General features: G+C 40.9%; 1 protein-coding gene across 3 annotated transcripts in view; it reads right to left on the bottom strand.

The window, feature by feature from the left end:
• LOC308300114 (nipped-B-like protein B) overlaps positions 1–18,546 on the bottom strand; it is a 43,830-nt gene that overhangs the window by 6,724 nt on the left and 18,560 nt on the right. For all 3 annotated transcript variants that reach the window (XM_080743893.1, XM_080743895.1, XM_080743894.1), the window contains exons 19-43: positions 18,449–18,529; positions 16,844–16,944; positions 16,234–16,366; positions 15,467–15,549; positions 14,573–14,705; positions 13,701–13,844; positions 12,954–13,040; positions 12,642–12,856; positions 11,546–11,648; positions 10,846–10,944; positions 9,737–9,883; positions 7,714–7,848; positions 7,164–7,262; positions 6,979–7,032; positions 6,756–6,870; positions 6,511–6,647; positions 5,766–5,906; positions 5,183–5,276; positions 4,122–4,276; positions 3,938–4,028; positions 3,511–3,684; positions 2,920–3,110; positions 1,523–1,630; positions 692–898; positions 22–168 (exon numbers count right to left, since the gene is read on the bottom strand). In XM_080743893.1, the coding sequence (XP_080600019.1) occupies positions 22–168; positions 692–898; positions 1,523–1,630; positions 2,920–3,110; positions 3,511–3,684; positions 3,938–4,028; positions 4,122–4,276; positions 5,183–5,276; positions 5,766–5,906; positions 6,511–6,647; positions 6,756–6,870; positions 6,979–7,032; positions 7,164–7,262; positions 7,714–7,848; positions 9,737–9,883; positions 10,846–10,944; positions 11,546–11,648; positions 12,642–12,856; positions 12,954–13,040; positions 13,701–13,844; positions 14,573–14,705; positions 15,467–15,549; positions 16,234–16,366; positions 16,844–16,944; positions 18,449–18,529 (3,174 nt within the window). The remainder of the gene's footprint in view (positions 1–21; positions 169–691; positions 899–1,522; positions 1,631–2,919; positions 3,111–3,510; positions 3,685–3,937; positions 4,029–4,121; positions 4,277–5,182; positions 5,277–5,765; positions 5,907–6,510; positions 6,648–6,755; positions 6,871–6,978; positions 7,033–7,163; positions 7,263–7,713; positions 7,849–9,736; positions 9,884–10,845; positions 10,945–11,545; positions 11,649–12,641; positions 12,857–12,953; positions 13,041–13,700; positions 13,845–14,572; positions 14,706–15,466; positions 15,550–16,233; positions 16,367–16,843; positions 16,945–18,448; positions 18,530–18,546) is intronic.

Raw genomic sequence — 18,546 nt, 5'->3', positions numbered from 1 at the left:
GTCACATGACATGTGTCTCACCTCCTTGAAAGACTGGAGCAGGTTGCTACCAGAGACAGACAGGGTGATGTCCATGTGGTGCATGATGAACAGTGGCTCGTCCTGGCTCTGGTAAGGGAAGTAGGCCAGGTTGTCTGCTATGAAGAGCAGCATATTCACATCTGTCTTCTGCAGGAAATAAGAGTGTATAGCATCTATTTATTGAATCTGACTGGTCATCATCAGGTCTATGCTTTGTTAATAGAACCTTTCATACAATTGTTCATCAAATCACTCTGAAAGTGATCCCAGCGAAAAACCACTCACTGTTGCCATTATAGTTGTGTGTCTGCCACCTACTTGAGCTGGAATAATATTTAAAAACAACATATTTATAATTATTTGTGTCGGTGTGGATGGCCCATTCTGGACAGGTACACATGTATTACAGTATGTAAAGTATGTAGTACAGTAATCTTTGAAAAGATATTTTAAGTTTTTCTGTTTTTTTTTTTCTTTTTCTATGAAAGCCAAAGGTGTAAGCTATCAAATAGTTTGGGAATTTTGTTTCTAACTGCAACAGAGGCTGAGTAATATGTTTTCCAGAAAAAACAGTGGGTCATTTTCAAATCGGACTTAGGTCTATATGGCTTTATTCAAATCAGACATAGGCCTAAATGGTTTAAATAGTCTAAGAGACTGCTGAACTTACAGAGCTGTCATCAAACAGGTTGAGCAGCGAGAGAAGGAGAGCCCGTCTGTATTGTCGGTTCCCTCGGACCATGGAGAAGAGATGGGAGCAGAGAGCAGAGCTGCTGGACTCATCCTGACAGTAACCTCGCACCAGTTTAGTACCTTTAGATGTGGCGATGGCCTGCTGAACCTGGTAAGACATCTTCATCCCTGCTACAGCCTTCATCTATGTAGAGACAGAGAAGACAACATCAACCACTTAAACCCTAGAGCAGGGGTCTTCTACAGTGGGTCCTCCAAATCTTTGTGTGATAGGAACTAGTTTTTCCCCCTTTCTTATATTAACCACTTGCACCCTAGCGTCCATATTCAGAGAACTTTAGCCAAAAATAGCAGATCTAGCGTGAGGCGTTGTGAGCTTGTAGATCGGCTATTTTCTGCAAAGAGCTTTGGAGGGGGAAAAGAGCAGACTAAGTACAGTGAAAGGTCAAGTTTATTAAGTATTGACTGTTCAAGTGGTAAAATGTCTGAAAACACACATTAACATGAATCCAAAATACACTGTCGATCGTGCTGTCAAACAATGAAACTTTATCTATGAACATGTTATGGGGGTCCCTGCTTCATCTCTCTCTCAACTAAACATTGAAGACCCCTGCCCTAGAGTACATACTGTACTTAATTGTCCCCAGTCAAATAAGGCTCCGTTTCCATTTACATCAAATCTCTTTACCAAAAACCGCCAGTCTACAAGCTAAGGATGTGTTGCATGGCAATGCATTCTGAGCTTGTAGATCTGCAATCTATTTTCCCTTGGTCATCATAGGCCAGCCAGCACACAGTCACTCACATGGATGAAGCCTGTGTATTTCTTGTCGATCTCCACCAGCTGCTGATCAGCCTTATTCCTCATGGTGGGTTCTGGGTCCGTCCCCATGGCAATTAAGTAGGGCACACACTGAGACACAAACAGTACAAATATGAATACCTCATGATTGTTTAATTATAAACTTGACAATTGACACTTCAGTGATTTGAATATATAATAAAATAACTGTGCACATTGATCTGACGAAAAAGCAACAAATTGATCATTGAAAATTCTCATTTGATATTCATTAGAATATGCTGGGGTGAGCTTCAAAATGTTACCACGGTTCTCTATAACAGTGGTTCTCAACCTGTGGGTCAGGACCCCCAGATGATTAACTTAATGTGCAACATTGTTTTCTCACTCAACAGTAAACAAACCAACATGACGTTTAAGTTCAGTGCTTCAGCTCAGTGGCCTTGTGGTTAGAGTGTCCGCCCTGAGACTGGGAGGTCGGGGGTTCAATTCCCCGGCCGGGTCATACCAAAGACTATAAAAATGGGACCCAATGCCTCCCTGCTTGGCACTCAGCATCAAGGGTTGGATTGGGGGGGTTGATCACCACCACCAATGGGGATCCTGTCTGTCTGTCTGTCTGTCTGTCTGTCTGTCTGTCTGTCTGTCTGACCAGCTCAGTGGCCTTGTGGTTAGAGTGTCCGCCCTGAGACTGGGAGGTCGGGGGTTCAATTCCCCGGCCGGGTCATACCAAAGACTATAAAAATGGGACCCAATGCCTCCCTGCTTGGCACTCAGCATCAAGGGTTGGATTGGGGGGGTTGATCACCACCAATGGGGGTCCAGGGACTACAGATGAAAATTAGCCCACGGCGGGCTAACTCTGGCTCATTTACATTGAAGTGAAAACTGACATGTCCATTAATGAGCACGGTCCCTGTCAAATAAACAGATCTTAACTCTTAAGTGTATAGCACATTTCCAAAGTGACAATTTAAGGACTTTTTAATACCTCTGAAATGACAAATTAAACTTGCCAAATTGTCAAATATTAGAGCCAGAAATTGTGAAAATAGTCGATCTAATGGCTCACAATGCCTCGCGTTGAAAAGTGTTGTGAGATGTAGATGTTATACAAAATGTAATGCCTCAACTCTTAGTGTGCTTGTCAGGGTGGGGGCGGGGGACGTCCCCAGTTAAAATATTTTGGGGGTCACAGCCTGAAAAGGTTGAGAACCACTGATCTTAAGAGTCTTTTACATTTTGCTCTACCCAGGCATGTTCCACACTCCCACCCACTCCTACAGAGATTCTGACTGCTCCCATCCACAGAAAGGAATAAACGATTGGCAATGTCACCGTCAGACCTCCGGCTAATCAAGTCTCACAAGATGAGACTGAGACGTAGAAAGAGAACATACCTGCACAGGATGGACGAGACCCTGGTTGAGTGTCAGTGCAATGACACTGAGCGCGTAGTGCCTAACACTGGAATCTGTATGGAAGAACACCTCCAGCACCTGCTTCAGATAGAGCTGCATGATGGAGCTGCTCATCCCAGATGAAATATCCCCCATCTCTTTAAGATCCTCCTGCTTCGCTTGCTGCTTCCCTGGAAAAACAAAGACAAGAATCCCGTTGGAGGAGGCTCTTTTAATCCATTCATCTTGTCAGACGCCAAATATTCTCACTTGACCTGGCGATCTGTGATCTCTGCCTTCAGGGTGGTCCTGCACATTGGGGTGGCGATGTGACTGGATTTCAAAGCACAGAGCAGTAGGCGGTAGGTTTGTCGGTGGCCGTTTTCTCCACTATTATAGCCAATACATTGAATTTAGATCACCAGACGTATAGGCAAGCGGAGATTGGCTACATAGTGTCTAGTCTAGTAGTCATCCAATCCAATCCCACTTAGGACAGGGATTCAAGCTTAACCCAGCAAGCCTTATGTTAAACTCACAAGGATTTGTTGGAATTCAAGCTTAAACGAGCGAGCCTTATGTTAAACTCACACTCGCGGTCAGCTTCCTGCATTCTAGAGTCTTCCTCCTGCAGGTAGGACTGCAGGTTCTTCAGTACTTGATTCTTCAGGGCAACCGATCTCTTCACGTCTGCCAGGATGTCATTGTATAGGACCTTCACCTCCTGCTCAAACATCAGCGCTGGATGCATGATGAACTGGAAACCTTGAGAGGGACAACGAGAGAGAGAGCGAGCGAGAGCGAGAGAACAATTAATAGTTTGCCTTGGTGGCTGAAAGACAAACCTATATGCCATGGATTAGCTAATTTGTATTTATTTTTAATCTGAGAATTATGAAGCAGAACAATATCAATATGGAATGATTATATAGCCCTCAAACATAAGAAATAGTGAGGTCATAAAGTGTAAACATTGTGAACACATCTTGTAATAAAGATGATATACGATTATGTGTACCTAGACCCATGATGGCGTTAATCTGAACCTGCTCATCTTCGTGCGTGGTGAAGTACAGCAGAACCTCCAACACTTTGTCCTTGATGACAACCTAATTAAGAAGCACATTAAGAGCAGCGGTGGATAAGTATAACTCCCTCTTAGTTGCGCACACTAAGGTTCAAATAATCAAGTTGTTTCTTACCTTGCTGGTACCCTTGAATTCCTCCAGGTCAAAGTCAAAGTGTCGGCAGAGAGCCCCGACAGTGAACAACGAGCGCAGCAGGGAAGGTTTGTTAGCAGCCAGAGAAGGGTGGTTTGGGTCCTCCTGATGCTGGGTCTTAAGCTTGGTCAGAGCACCTAAATACATAACACGCACGCACACACACAGTTAAAGTGTTAGTTCAGCTATTTTTTACATAAAGCTGTGTGAAATACTTGCCATTAAAATAGTGGTTACAAATGTATTAATTGATTACCAGAGTCCCGTGGTCAGAGTTCTGGTCAGTTTTAGATGAATATTAAGTAGTTCCAATGGGGTGGTGGGGGCCATTTGGCGTGTCCCAATCATTGAAAATAGATTAATCCACAAAACTAGCGTCATTTGTATTGTTGGCCTATTTCTACCATATAGAGCGAGGATTCGTTCTGATCAGCTGACTGCAAAGCACCTTGTTTTGGGGAAATACGTTGCAGCGGCGTAGTGATACTGGACACAAAGAATAGTACCATGTGACAGAGGGGTCAAAGTTGAACGAAAGTTGGTCTGTTTGGTAGAAATAGGTCAACAATACACATGACGCTAGTTTTGTGGATTCATCTATTTTTAATGATAGGGCCATGAGCCCCTGCCAAATTACCGGAACTACTTTATATTCATCTAAAACTGACCAGAACTCTTGACCACGGGACTCTGGTAATGAATTAATACATTTGTAACCACTATTTTAATGGCAAATATTTCACACAGCTTTATGTCAAAAATAGCTGAACTAACACTTTAAGCTAAAGAAAAGTCATTTTCAGTTTAGCTAAAAAGGTCTCACAGTGCAATGAAATCTAGATGACTGGCACCAATAAACATTACCACAAACAGGTTCTCTTTCCTGGTGTAATTATGAGTGTTCGCTGATACTCTACATTAAACTGTTGGGATAAATAAGAATCCAAGTTCTTCCATCAATCAGTCTTGTCATTAATGCAAATTTTCTACCAACAGTGACACGTCAATATATACTGTAAATACAATGTAAAGTATATACTTACCATAGAAACGATTGAAAGAAGCCCAAACAAACTTGTAGTTGTGAGTGACCTTGTTCACAACAGCTCCAAGGCAGCTTACACAGTGTTGCACAACCTGATGATGTAAATGATTTGTTGATTACAACAAATTAAGGATAATTATAATAGGATATATATATATATATATATACACACATACATTTCAAAAGCTGATTATTTACAGAATTCAAATCACAAAAGCAAATAAAGCAAGTTAAGAAAATACAAAGCAGGATAAACAAAAGTAAACCATAGAAGAGAGGTCAACTATAAATGCCAGATTGTTGCTTACATAAGAGTAAAAAAATAAAATAAAGCAGATTTACCAATAATTGTCGATGTAAGCTCACAATGCATCAAGTTGGTTGTGACGCATTGTGCTTGAGAACTTACATCGACTATTTTTGGCGATGAGATTTTGGTGTAAACGGAAATAAGCAGTCGAAGTGCAGAGCCAAATCATATTAAAATGAGATAAGAGCATTTTTGTACTCCAAGAATGTAGTTTTGTTTCATTAATTGCATTTGTGCCAACTGTCCTGCATAGGCTGCACATGAGACTGACCGTCATGCCATGCTTGATGATAAGCTTCATTAGGTCCTCTTCTACAGTGGTGAGGAAGCTCTCGCTGGGCTCCTCCATCAGAGGCACCACCAGTTCCAGGATCTTGGCAACATTACATATCACCATGAAGTCATTCTGGGTCTGAGGACAGGACACAAACACTTGATTACACGGTCCAGTGGTTGGAAATGAATAACCCACTGAATGGCTGGCACACAGCCAAAGCAGTTATCTGTAAAGGCTGCTGGTTGATCCAGGGTGCTGACAACTAGCTGTTGCTAAAGTTAAGGTGTGTGTTTCTGCCACTAGATGGCAGTATCACTACATATGAGACAACTTTCTTTGTTTTAAGTTTTCATAAAGTGGGCTAGAGAGGTCTTCACAGGTCCAAAATGATGCCAAATCCTAACAGACCCAGGAAATTCCTTCTAGGTTTGATTATATATATTTTTAAAGATTTGTTTTTTTTTCTGGCTTTTTGCCTTTATTGGATAGGTACAGTAGACTGACAGGAAATGGGGGAGAGACATGGAGTGACACGCGGCAAAGGTCGTTCGGATTGGGAATCGAACCGGTGACGCCGCAGGCATGGATGCCGAAATGGCAATGCCTATATGGTACGCGCTTGATCCAGTAGGCCACCAGGCACCCTATTGTGGGCCCCTTTCTGAGCAAATCGTCTGTCAGGATCAAGCAATTTTAAGTGAATAGTGGAAAGGCTTGAGACAACTGTTATGGTTCTTACGTTGCACTTTGTGGTCAGATATGGCTGCATGGTCATGGCATGTTTGACTGTTAGCTGGGCTCTGATCTTGCTGAACAGGTAGAGGGTAGTGATGCAAGCAACTACACGGCTAGAATCGAATCCTTTGCTCTCACAGGCTGAAACACACAAACACTTCAGATTAATATTAACCACAATATAAGTATGATCAGAATTTACTGTGATCACTTGGCACAATTGTATCAATATATATGTATATTATCTACCCTCTGACGTTGGTGACTCCTCATATTTGATCATGTGCTCTACAAGATTATCCACCAACTGAATGCAGGCTTTCTTGGCTGGTTTGTGTGAAGCACCTTCCTCTGACTTTAGAAGCTGGAAGAGTAAGACAATATCATTATGCACATTATGAAATATTGTAATTATGAGATACTGCTCACAAATAACAAAAAAAGAAAAAAAAGAAAAGAAAAGAAAACTCACATTTTCCAGAAGCTGCTCAAACCAATCATAGCCGGAATCTTTACAAGCCGACACCTGAGATTAAATCAAATTGAAACAAAAAAATAATACAACTAATATCATGACACGTCACAGTCTAAAGTCTTTCTAATGTGTGCACCAGTGTGACAGCTTAACATTGTGGCTAAGCTGAAATTGCCACTCACCACATCTGTGATATTGAGGACCTTTCTGGTCATAGCATCTTCATCGTGACTGGGAGTTGGAGTGAACCAGAGTTTCTGGAAAGTCTCATTTACCAGTTTCTGCAGGTGCCAACATATCAATTTGTCTTTAGTGCATATATTCAACATCTAACAATAGGTAGGTTCTAAGTACATTTAAAACATCTTGAGCTGGTACTAATGGACTTAAAAAAAATGCTTAAGCTTGCTACAATTTATAGCATACTACCAGCTGTAGCTTGTGTTGTTTGTGTAATTTCCCCATGCTAAGGGTTATAAACAGAGAGTTTCAAAAGGCAGTAACGTTCAGGCAAGCTCTGTAGTTTACAATTTGATTCGTTATAGTTGAGAAATGTCAAAAACTTTCAAAGAAATTCAGAAACATACGATCTACAAGCTCACAATGTGCTACACCCTGTGCGCTTGTAGATCGGCTATTTTTGATGATTTCTGGATAGGGCTTATGTGGTTAAAATCCAACAATTATTAAGCTGTATTTGTGTACCACACACACACACACACACACACACACCTTGATTCCCTCCTCGTCATTGACCCTTCGGATCATCCTCACACACATCTCTGTGACCTTGTGAAAGTCAGGATGCTCCAAGCAGATGTCCCGCAAGATCTTAATGACCCTCTTCCTCACACTAATACCCGTGTCCTGTTGAAAGACAAATGAAAGCCACAATCAGACGGGGAGTATATTCAGTCCACAATAAACATACAATACGTGTTTGAACATTGTTTATATTGAACATAACCTAATCCAGAATGATCTTGAATGATGTTCCAGAGTAGGGATGGGACGATATGAAAATGTCATATCACAACCAAAGAAATTGCGGTTTACGATATTATCGCGATAATCAAAATATCCCCAACATCCATTATCCTGGGGCGAAACATTTGCCAAAGAATAGCAGATCTAACAAGCTCACAGCGTTGTGAGCTTGTAGATCGGCTATTTTTTGGCAAAGATATTTGGTAGAGAGTGAAAAAAGGACTATCAAGTACGTATATTATAAGTACCTTTTACCAATCATAGAGGGTTTAAGTGGTACCGGATGTGCAGCTCAGCAAATAAAAGCTGAAGTGATCCCAGTGCATGACGGAGGACGATATCACGATAAATTAAATCTCCACGATACGATTATCGTGAGTGTTTTTATCATCATATACGCCAATATTGTCATATCATCCCTATTCCTGAGGCTTTGCGTAAACATGATTGACACATGAGGTCGCATTTATTTTTTAACGAGCAACTATTTCAGACGAGAGATACCGTCTCAGTTTGCAAGAGCCATAATAAATATTTATACACAACTGTGATCTCTGAGTTTTTTGTGTTTTTTTTTCCAGAGGCTTGCAGTTTTCCTTTTCACCACTCAGTGGCAGTGTGGAGAAAGAAAAAAGAAAACTTTACCTCAGCTGAACTTTTAACACCCAAAATGAACTTTCAGCTAGAGTTGACCAATGTCTTTGACAAAATACCATTTCACACTGTTGTGTGGTACTTATGGCCTATTGCCTTCGAAGACCTGTGGTGAAAAAATTCATAGAACAATCATTGTGGTATTGATTTATAAAATGTATTAGAAGATGCAATTTAAACCCTCTGCAGGGTTGACATCACCTGTTCCTCCCTGACAAACCCCTTACAAACAGCCGACTCACACAAACCTATTAAATTATGCCGACTGTGTGTGTGTGTGTGTGTGTGTGTGTGTGTGTGTGTGTGTGTGTGTGTGTGTGTGTGTGTGTGTGTGTGTGTGTGTAACTATAGAATAGAGACCATGTAAGGAGTGACCATCTGTTGTTACCTTTAAGTACATCTCCTGGCCATGTATAAATGTGTGTGAGACATGGGTGTTTGGGGTGGATGGGGGAAGCAATGGAGGGAGACGCAAGTCTCTCTCTTCTGTGATGATATCTACAATAAAGTATGAAGTTGGAATCCTGGAATTGCAGTCCTGCTTCTTCCTGATCCGTTTAACTTAGTTATAGTAACATCAAAAACTTCCATTAAAGACCTCAAGTGGGTTCACAGAAGTGTGCCAATTAGTTATAAAGACTCTTGACAACTGATAGATAGTTTCTGTTAAAAGGGCAGTTTTCACCAGTTCCTGAAGTGAACTCATGATGAAATTGTTCATAATTGGACCTGATATGTAGTGTGTGTCGCATGCCATAACAAAACAAGACTATCCTGAACCATAGGGTGTAAAGAACTCCTTGGGCAAGGAGAGGATAGGAATATCTCTGGTGCATCAAGCTGCACATGCGCACGGCACACAGCAGTCTTCTTTAGATATTTCCGATACTATATTTCCAGTCCTCAGAGTTACTACAGGGGGGGCCTACAGATCTTTGTGTGATAGAAGCTTTTTTCCCCTCCATTTCTATATTAACCACTTGAACCCTAGCGTCCATATTCTACGGTCGCTTATCTCCCGATTAGGGAGTCTTACTGGTTTTATATCTACAGATGTGAATGTGCCTAAACTTCCAATAAAAATATTAATGAAAAAAAAAACTAAAAAACATACCAGTATCCTTTCAATGAGCATGTCATAGTACTGCTCAATGAGCTGGGGTCTGCTCAGCACGAAGCGGCCCAGCAGCTCCACCGCTGCCTCTCTCACACTGGTGGAGTTGTCCATCAGGCGGCCGTGGACGCCGCGCTGCATGTCCAACTGCAGAGCACATCAGAGAGTATCGTCACTGTCGGGGTAGAAACCTCGTATCTCCAGGTTTCAAATGTGTACGTTTCTTTCCGCAAAGAAGTGAAGCCTTGCTTCATCATACAAGGCTGTCTGTCGCACAAAGGTAGTGAAAACAGCCGATCTACAAGCACACAACGCCTCGCGGTGAGAGGCGTTGTGTGCTTGTAGATCGGCTGTTTTCACTAGTTTAAATCATTTTTAAAATGATAAATGCAAAAACGAGAGTGGATACACCTCCTGACTTTAGTATTTGAATTGGATAATTGTAGTAATAACCCTGTATACCTTTTCAGTTCAAAAACCAGGTCTTCTGTGTTTGTCCTGGCTCACATGCTAGGTCATAACACATGGGAATTCCAATCTTATGGGGTTGATAATACACAGCAGAGGTATTGGCTATACCCAAGTACCCGAGCTTTGGACATACAAGGTTTCCACCCGACAACGACGATATGTAAAAAGGTCAGAACAGAGAGACAATTTAACAACCAATTAAGGCCTGGAATTATTTTGTATTTAACTATTGAAAAATAGCAGATCTACAAGCTCACAGCTGCGAGCTTGTAGATCTGCCATTTCTGAAAATTCATGAAAATTACCTTTTTTTGTACCTCAAATATTTGTTTCTGGGGGGTCCCTGATACACTATTTTGAGATGGGGCCGGCGGCCAAATACGTATATAATTATAAGGGTCTCTTGAAATGAAAAGGTTTGAGAACCACTGACGTAGAGACAAAATGAATGTTCACAATTTTTCAAAAATAGCAGATCTACAATAAATAGCAGATCTACAAGCTTGTAGGCTATATCTGATATTCTTTTTAGTAGTTAAAGCATAAAATAGTCGTTAAAGTAGTAAGGCGTAATAATGCATTCCCGGTTTTAATGTGTCAACAGGGTTGAGGAGAAGCCGATGAGGGTGCAGACTTACCCGGGCCAGAATACTAGGATCCGCAGCCACCACCTCAGACAGACATTTCATGGCTTTCGTCCTGACAGCAATAGCATTCTCACCCAAAACTCGGAGTATCTATGAGGGTGTGGAAGATAATATGGAGTGTTACCATTCAAAGAAACCAGACCCATATTACTCTACTACTGCAGGGGTCTTCAACAGGGGGTCCTCAGAGTTACTACAGGGGGTCCTCCAAATCTTTGTATGATAGAAACTTTTTTCTCCTTTTTTATATTAACCACTTGAACCCTAGCATCCATATTCTGAGAACTTTAGCCAAAAAATAGCAGATCTATAAGCTCACAACGCCTCGCGCTGCGAGGCGTTGTGACCTTGTAGATCAGCTATTTTCGGCAAAGAGGTTTGGTGTAGAGGGGGAAAAAGAGCAGACCAAGTACAGCGTGAAAGGTCGAGTTTATTAAGTAGTGACAGTTAAATATCTGAAAACACAAATTGACAGGACTCCAAAATACACAATGATTGTGCTGTCAAGCGATGAAAGTATATGGAATCAATGAAAAGGTTGTGGGGGTCCCTGCTTCACCTCTCTCTCAGTTAAGGGGTCCTTATCGCCAAAATAAAAGTCTGGGTTTCCGAGGCTAAGGGGTCCTTGGCCTGAAAACGTTGAAGACCCCCTGCTCTACTGCTATGTCCCCCTCCTCACGGCAGCTCTTACCTGTGTTAAATAAATATCGGAGCTCTGTGCCAACGGCCTCATAGAGGCCAAATATCTGACAATTAGACAGGAGTCCTCGTAGTCCACCGTGTCAGAGTTCACCCTGAAAGGAGGAGAAACATGTCAGGCTATTATTCAGGGTTCCCACACATTTTTTACAAATTAATTTCCAAAACTTTTCCAGAATATTTAACCCAATTTCCAGGACTATGTAACAATAATTCAGCTCAATAACAAGTCGCTTACCCCTATGTGAAATGCCCAAAGACAGTTAATGTATGCCAGTGGTTCTCATAACCTTTTCAGGCGGTGACCCCCGAGGAATTTTGTATAACACGGTTTCTTACAGCCAGAGATTTTAAGAAGTTATGAGTAGGCTTGAATTTCTGCACAGATTTTTTATAATACTTTCTATTTAAAAAAGAAAAGCACTTTCTACATCAATAGGCATATGTTACATTCATTCAACACCAAGACACAAACCAAGAAATATTGGGATTGAAGTCCACTCTGGCCAGGGTTAAATGGCATTTGCAAATGATCGTTGCGAGGCGTTGTGAGCATGTAGATCGGCTATTTTCACAATTTCTGACTCTAATATTTGACAATTTGGCCAATGTTTAATTTGTCATTTCAGAGGTATTAACAAAATCAACCACCAAAGACAATGCATAGCTATTTTTTCCAGGACCTTCCAGGACCCTTGATCAATTCCAAAACTTTTCCAGTACTGGAAAGATATTTTTCTAATTCCAAAATATTTCCAGGAACCCTGATTATTACAGGTGTCAAAAAGGTATTCTGGCTGGTGTTCAGATGGTTTGACTGATTACTGTAAATATCATAACACAGAGGGATGAAGGCATTCTAATTGTCCATTAAAGCAACTGCTAAGTAATAATGATAATTGTACATTTACGCTAAATAAATAAATATTAAGACTGCTAAAAGAAAGAAGGAAAATGATTGAAAATACAAGTACTGAAGTGTTTCTACTAGCTTATTAATATTCAAATAATAATAACATGCTATGGGAAGATCTAAGTATTCAATTCACAGTGTCATGTGAACCATGACAAAATGATGCCTACTGTACCTCAGTGTTTGTAATTGTGACGGTGAAGCCTTGATGAGTTTGCGGAGGAACTTCTTCCGCGCCTCAGCCCTCTGCAGGATTTCACCAGTGGATTCAACGTCCTTGGACTGACCATCTGACGAGTCTTCGTCCTTCTGGTTCTGAGACTTCACGATTTTCTCCTTCTCAGTTATGGTGTCCCTGAACCACTGGGCAATGTAAAACCTCCTGGCAAACTGAATGACGCAAATGAATGTTAGTGAAGTGATATATGGCAAGAGATCTTTAGATCGCCTGACATACAGGTCAGCGTGTGCAAAACAGCATACTTACAACTAGAGATGGCTCCGTCTCTGTGTTCTCATCGAGGTAGTCCAACAGAACCATCTGAAGCTGCTGTGTCTCATCATTGCCCGAGGTCTGAATTGGGATCAATAAAACAGGAGTGTCATAAAAGCAGTTCCGAGAACCATAAACATGCTTAAAACTAAGGCAGAGGTCTTCAACGTTTTCAGGGCAAGGACCCCTTAGTTGAGAGAGAGATGAAGCAGGGACCCCCCACAACCTGTTAATAGATTCCATAGCGTTTCATTGTTTGACGGCACAATCGTCAGCGTATTTTGTATTCATGTCAATTTGTGTTTCCAGATATTTAACCACTTGAACCGTCAATACTTAATAAACTTGACCTTTCACTCTGTACTTAGTCTGCTCTTTTTCCCCCCAATACACCAAAGCTCTTTGCCAAAAATAGACGTTCTGCAAGCTCACAACGCCTCGCGCTGCGAGGCGTTGTGAGCTTGTAGACCCAGCAGGGATCTTTTTCCCCATCTACACCAAACCTTTGCCAAAAAAATTGCCGATCTACAAGCTCAACGCCTCGCAGCACGAGGGGTTGTGAGCTTGTAGATCTGCTATTTTTGGCTAAATTTCTCAGAATATGGACACTAGGGTTCAAGTGGTTTATATAAAGAAAGATTTGGAGGACCCCCTGCAGTAACTCTCTGAGGCCCGCCCCGGACCCCCTGTTGAAGACCCTTGAACTAAGGTCTTAAAAAGGGATTTTGACAACAGATGTACCCCTTTGAGGATGCGATCGATGGCGTTTTGGTCCATCTTGCTGGTGGTGGCGTCTTTGCGCAGACGTGACGCGACAGTGCCCAGGTAGTCCAGTGATGCCACCCTGAGGGCCATCTCTGTCCCCTTGTTACTGAACTGATGCACCTGGAGTTATAATGTGATAAAGAGCACTTTAGCTGAAGCACTTTGGGATCCGCAACAAGCACACGTCTTCTTGCAAAAAAAAACGTAACAGTTCCCACTTTAACCCATTTAGAACGGGTACACATTTTGTGTATCATTATTTTATGCTTTAACTATTGAAACTATTGAAATAGCAGATATACAAGCTCACAGCGCGGCACCGAGTGCCGCGCTGCGAGCTTGTAGATCTGCTATTTTTGAAAAATCGTGAAAATTCGAATTTTGACCCGATTCTATAAGTGTCTTTTGAATCCTTCTGAGATTTTTTGAAAAACCTATGTTTCTATGTCAGCAATCTGGCCAGCCATCGTCAAAGAAAAGGTCCTTTTCACTTAAATGGAGCTCAGTTAGTCTGTTCTTGAGTGACTACTATGTCAGTGGTTCTCAAACCTTTTCATGTGAAGGACCCCCAAAATGATATTTATTTGGCCACGGACCCGCATCTCAAAATATTTAGTTCCAGGGACCCCCCAGAAGCAAAATTTGAGTTACAAACGTTCACTTTGAAAATACATATATTCAAAGATTTGCACACATTTTCACGACTTTTAAAAAAAATAGCGGATCTACAAGCTCGCAGCGCGGCACTCGGTGCAGCGCTGTGAGCTTGTATATCTGCTATTTTTCACTGGTTAAAGCATTCAATAATTCTAGGCCTAAAATGGGTTAAATGAATGATAATGACTTACCAACAACCGTCCCAGTAGGCCGAGCAACAGTTCAGCTGCTGGCCACTCAGGTTTATTTACTGAAGAGAGCAAGTCCTGGACGAAGTTCTCAAACAAGGGACGATAGTCGTCCTCTCCTTGTTTACTACCACACCTAACACAGGGAAGACCATAGGTAAAAAGATATTTCACTGTAAACAGATTTACAACAAAGTTTAACAAAACAACTCGTTTTAGACGTTGAAGGGGTTCGAACCGTTCCCACAGACCTTTGTATAATGCCTGATCTGATGTTTAAGTTCTATGCGTGTGTGTGTGTGTGTGTGTGTGTGTGTGTGTGTGTGTCCTTCACTCTTCAACATGTAGTGTCTTTTGCTCTATACACCTACCCTCTACATCATTTTGTTCACATGTGCAAAACGGTCTTAGTCATAGTCATTCTTATTTACCAAAATGATAGCATTAAAAACCCCTGAATACAATCCCATGAATTCCTAGTGACCCAGCCAGCAGTCAACTACACAAATGGCAAAACTAAACAATGAGTTTCAAGAAAAGTAAATGCTAACTTTGCTAACGACAAAGGATAGAATCAAGATCATTAAAGAGGTGGTGTGGATCGGTATCTGAACGGTTAGTGTGTCGACCACATAATCACAACCCTGGTTTGATTCTGTCTGGAGACCCGTGCTTTATGTTTTGTCTGCCTCTCTGCCCTTGGAATACGGTCTCTCTACACTATAATTAAAGAAGAAATGGCTAGAAAAGCAAAGTAGAGCAATGCCGTATTTGTTTAGTTATTGATTTGTTCTGGATAGGACAGTAGAGACAAGAAAGCGAGGTAGAGAGGACAGATGACATGCAACTGTCGGTGTTCTTATAGGCCAAGCCACCAAGTTAACCCCAAAGCCTTACTTCTTGAGAAAGACTGACAGGAAGTTCTGAGCTGTCCTCATGGCCGTTTCATACGAGCTTGTGATTATGACATCTTGATCCACCTTAGAAGATAAAATGTAGTGTTTACAAGAAAGGTTCTGCTAAATAGGTCAGTTGTTCAAATAATGCTAATGTTGGACATTGTGTATTTCACATTCATTTAACTGATGTTGAGGACTTCTGGTTGAGCAATTCAAATGTTTAGTTTGGTAGGTCCGCAATATTAAAATTTTAATAACTTTGTGGACTAACCTGAAAGAACGTGAACCAGATTTACTTAAGCAGTAAATAGCACAGCTTCTCACCAGACAATTAGTTTTTTTGTACTCCGCAAAGCATCTCCATTCCAATGTGAAACTAGGGATCTTGTGAGGGCATGTTTTAATTTTGATCAGTAATGGCTTTATTAAGCCTGATTAATTTCCTCTCATTGGATATTTTACCTCATTGTGCTCTGTCTGTCACATACTGTACAGTACACAGACATTATCCACAATTTGCAACAGTGAGACTGAAATGTGTTTATTATTAAGCAGCAGCTTTGGGCCTCATACCTTTTTGTCCAAACTCTAATCAGACTTTTTCTGTTGAAAATTAATCACTGAACAATTCATATCCAAGAATTCACATAGTCATTATTACCAATGACTATCCCTGTAACAATAGCAAACTACCCACACTTTCCCTTGTTTTCCAATGACCCAACATAAAGGCCATACATTCTGTCATAAAATGATGTGACATACCTTCTTCTTGTCATGCTCATTCTGTAAGTCCTTTTCAGATGGAAGGTGCACCACGCACTGGATGAGTTGCAGAACCAGAGCTGTGACCATCTGGATATAAAAGGCTTCTCCATCACTGTCGCTGCTATTTAGCCTACGGAAACATCAGAATCAGTACAATCAGTACAGCTGGAACAGCAGTGTGTCCGAAAGCGTGTTCATTTTGGAGATTAAAACAAAAATGTTCGCCCCCTACCTTTTTTCCCTGACAAAAACTAAGTAATGACGACTTAAACTATGACTAAATATATTGACAGTTTCGTCAGCAAATAAAAACAAGACTAAAATATAAGGGAGGGACTAGTGGTATCCAAAACAAGCTCACATCACGTTGCAGCGCGACACGTTGTGAGCTTGTAGATCGGTAGAAATCAGGCATTACGACCGCATCACGGCCCACTAAAATTAAAATTAAAATCAATTAAAACTAAACTAAAACAAAAACATTTCAGGTGACTAAAATTACATTTTATTCAAAAGACTACGATTAAAACTAAATAATAAACTTAACACTAGTCTAAAACATGGACAATTTAGGTGTTTTCAGCTAACAATGTGCTTTCGTAATTACCTGTAGTTCCTGAGGCTGCGTTTGTTAGTAGATAGTCTGGCCATAGACGTGAAGATCTCCTCTAAGATCAGCTGCCTGTGTTTCTCATAGCGAGTGAACACCTAGGAAGAGCAGAAGAACAAACATCAAAAAGTAAACATTATGAAGCTTTATTGCACGGCTTGTTTGAATGCTTGATTCTGATTGGTCAATCGCTGAAATCAGCGGTCTGATATCTCTGGATAACAGACCAATCAGCTTGATAACAGACCGATGCCTAATCAGAACACCTGCTGCACTGAGGCTGCACAGCATGAATCTTATGTTTTTGAAAACATTTGAAGCGAGAAATAGACAATGCAGTAACCAAATATGGATTCTATTTGATTAACACCTCCTTGTTTGCGTCAAGGCGACGTTGCGCTCTATGGACGGCCAGTGCAACACTGGCATATCAACCTATCGGGCTCCCATCACTCGATAAAGACCACTGAGCGAGATGTTATCCCTTACATACGGCGGTATGTAAACGTATCAAATATGACGGATACTGCAATACTGGTACATCAAGCAACGCTATTAAAATGACTCAAATTAGGGTGAGGATTGGCACGCATGCAATAACTCTTAACATCTGGTTTGTCCAATGTGATTGTGATGTTCATGTCAAATAAAATAAACATAATAAATAAAGAGTGACTGTTGTCAAATGCTCCAACAGTTTCATTTAGACAAACATATTACCATATGTTGATCCCCAAAGGGATCTTCTACAGGTCACATGATGAAAACGATTCCATTGGGGAATAAACATGCAATCCATACTATAATTTTAGAGAGAGGTCAGTCAGTGGTCAGTCAGTAGTAGGTCAGTCAGTCACAAAATGCATTTCCACCTTTATCTCTTCAGCAACTGATCCCAATTTTCACATGACATTGGCCATTAGCATGAGCACATATCTTTGAACGGGTAAGGTCTAGTTTATGTCATTTTATAAAAATCAGATTTAGTTTTTCTTAGATCTATTAAAAAAATGTTTTACAAAGTGTATACCACTTTTGTTCAACACGGTTTGTTGATCTAACCAGAATTGTTGGAGCATGAGATTAGATTACAGTTGCAACATTCTCTGATACTTGGACTAGGGCTGTCAAAATTATTACATAATCGTCTAATCGCAATTATTTGAGGTAATCGCAATTATTTTGCATAATCGTCATAATCGTTTCCATGTTGAGAAATGTTAATATACAGTAGTTACAAACTAACTACTGTTAGATCGGCTATTTCCACTATCAATGTTCTTTTTTAAGTATAAAATTGTCAAATATGTCAGTAATTTCTTTGTATATTTCAGTTATGTGTCATGATTGCCATGTGCAACTTCAAAGCCTAAAAGCCAAACAGAAATGTAATTGTCAACGACAGATACACAATTAAATCGTTAATCGCAATTATTTGAGCGACAGTTAATCGTCATGTAATATGTCATAATCGTGACAGCCCCAACTTGGACGCCTGTGGTCCACACTGTTTGGAACCCCAGAGAAGGAGATATGCATAAAGAATGAACACAGAAGGCACAACAATGCCTGGTGTGATCTTGCCGTAGTAGACCAACTTACCGCTGTTACAACATTGATGGCACACAACTGTAGCTCACTGACACTCTCAACAAAGAATGGCGTGATGCCCATGGAAGACACCTGAAATGAGGGAGCAC

This window comes from Nannobrachium achirus (genome assembly GCF_963921795.1).
Source record: "Nannobrachium achirus genome assembly, chromosome: 15".
Lineage (NCBI taxonomy): Eukaryota > Metazoa > Chordata > Actinopteri > Myctophiformes > Myctophidae > Nannobrachium > Nannobrachium achirus.
This window is presented reverse-complemented; position numbering and strand designations above follow the sequence as displayed.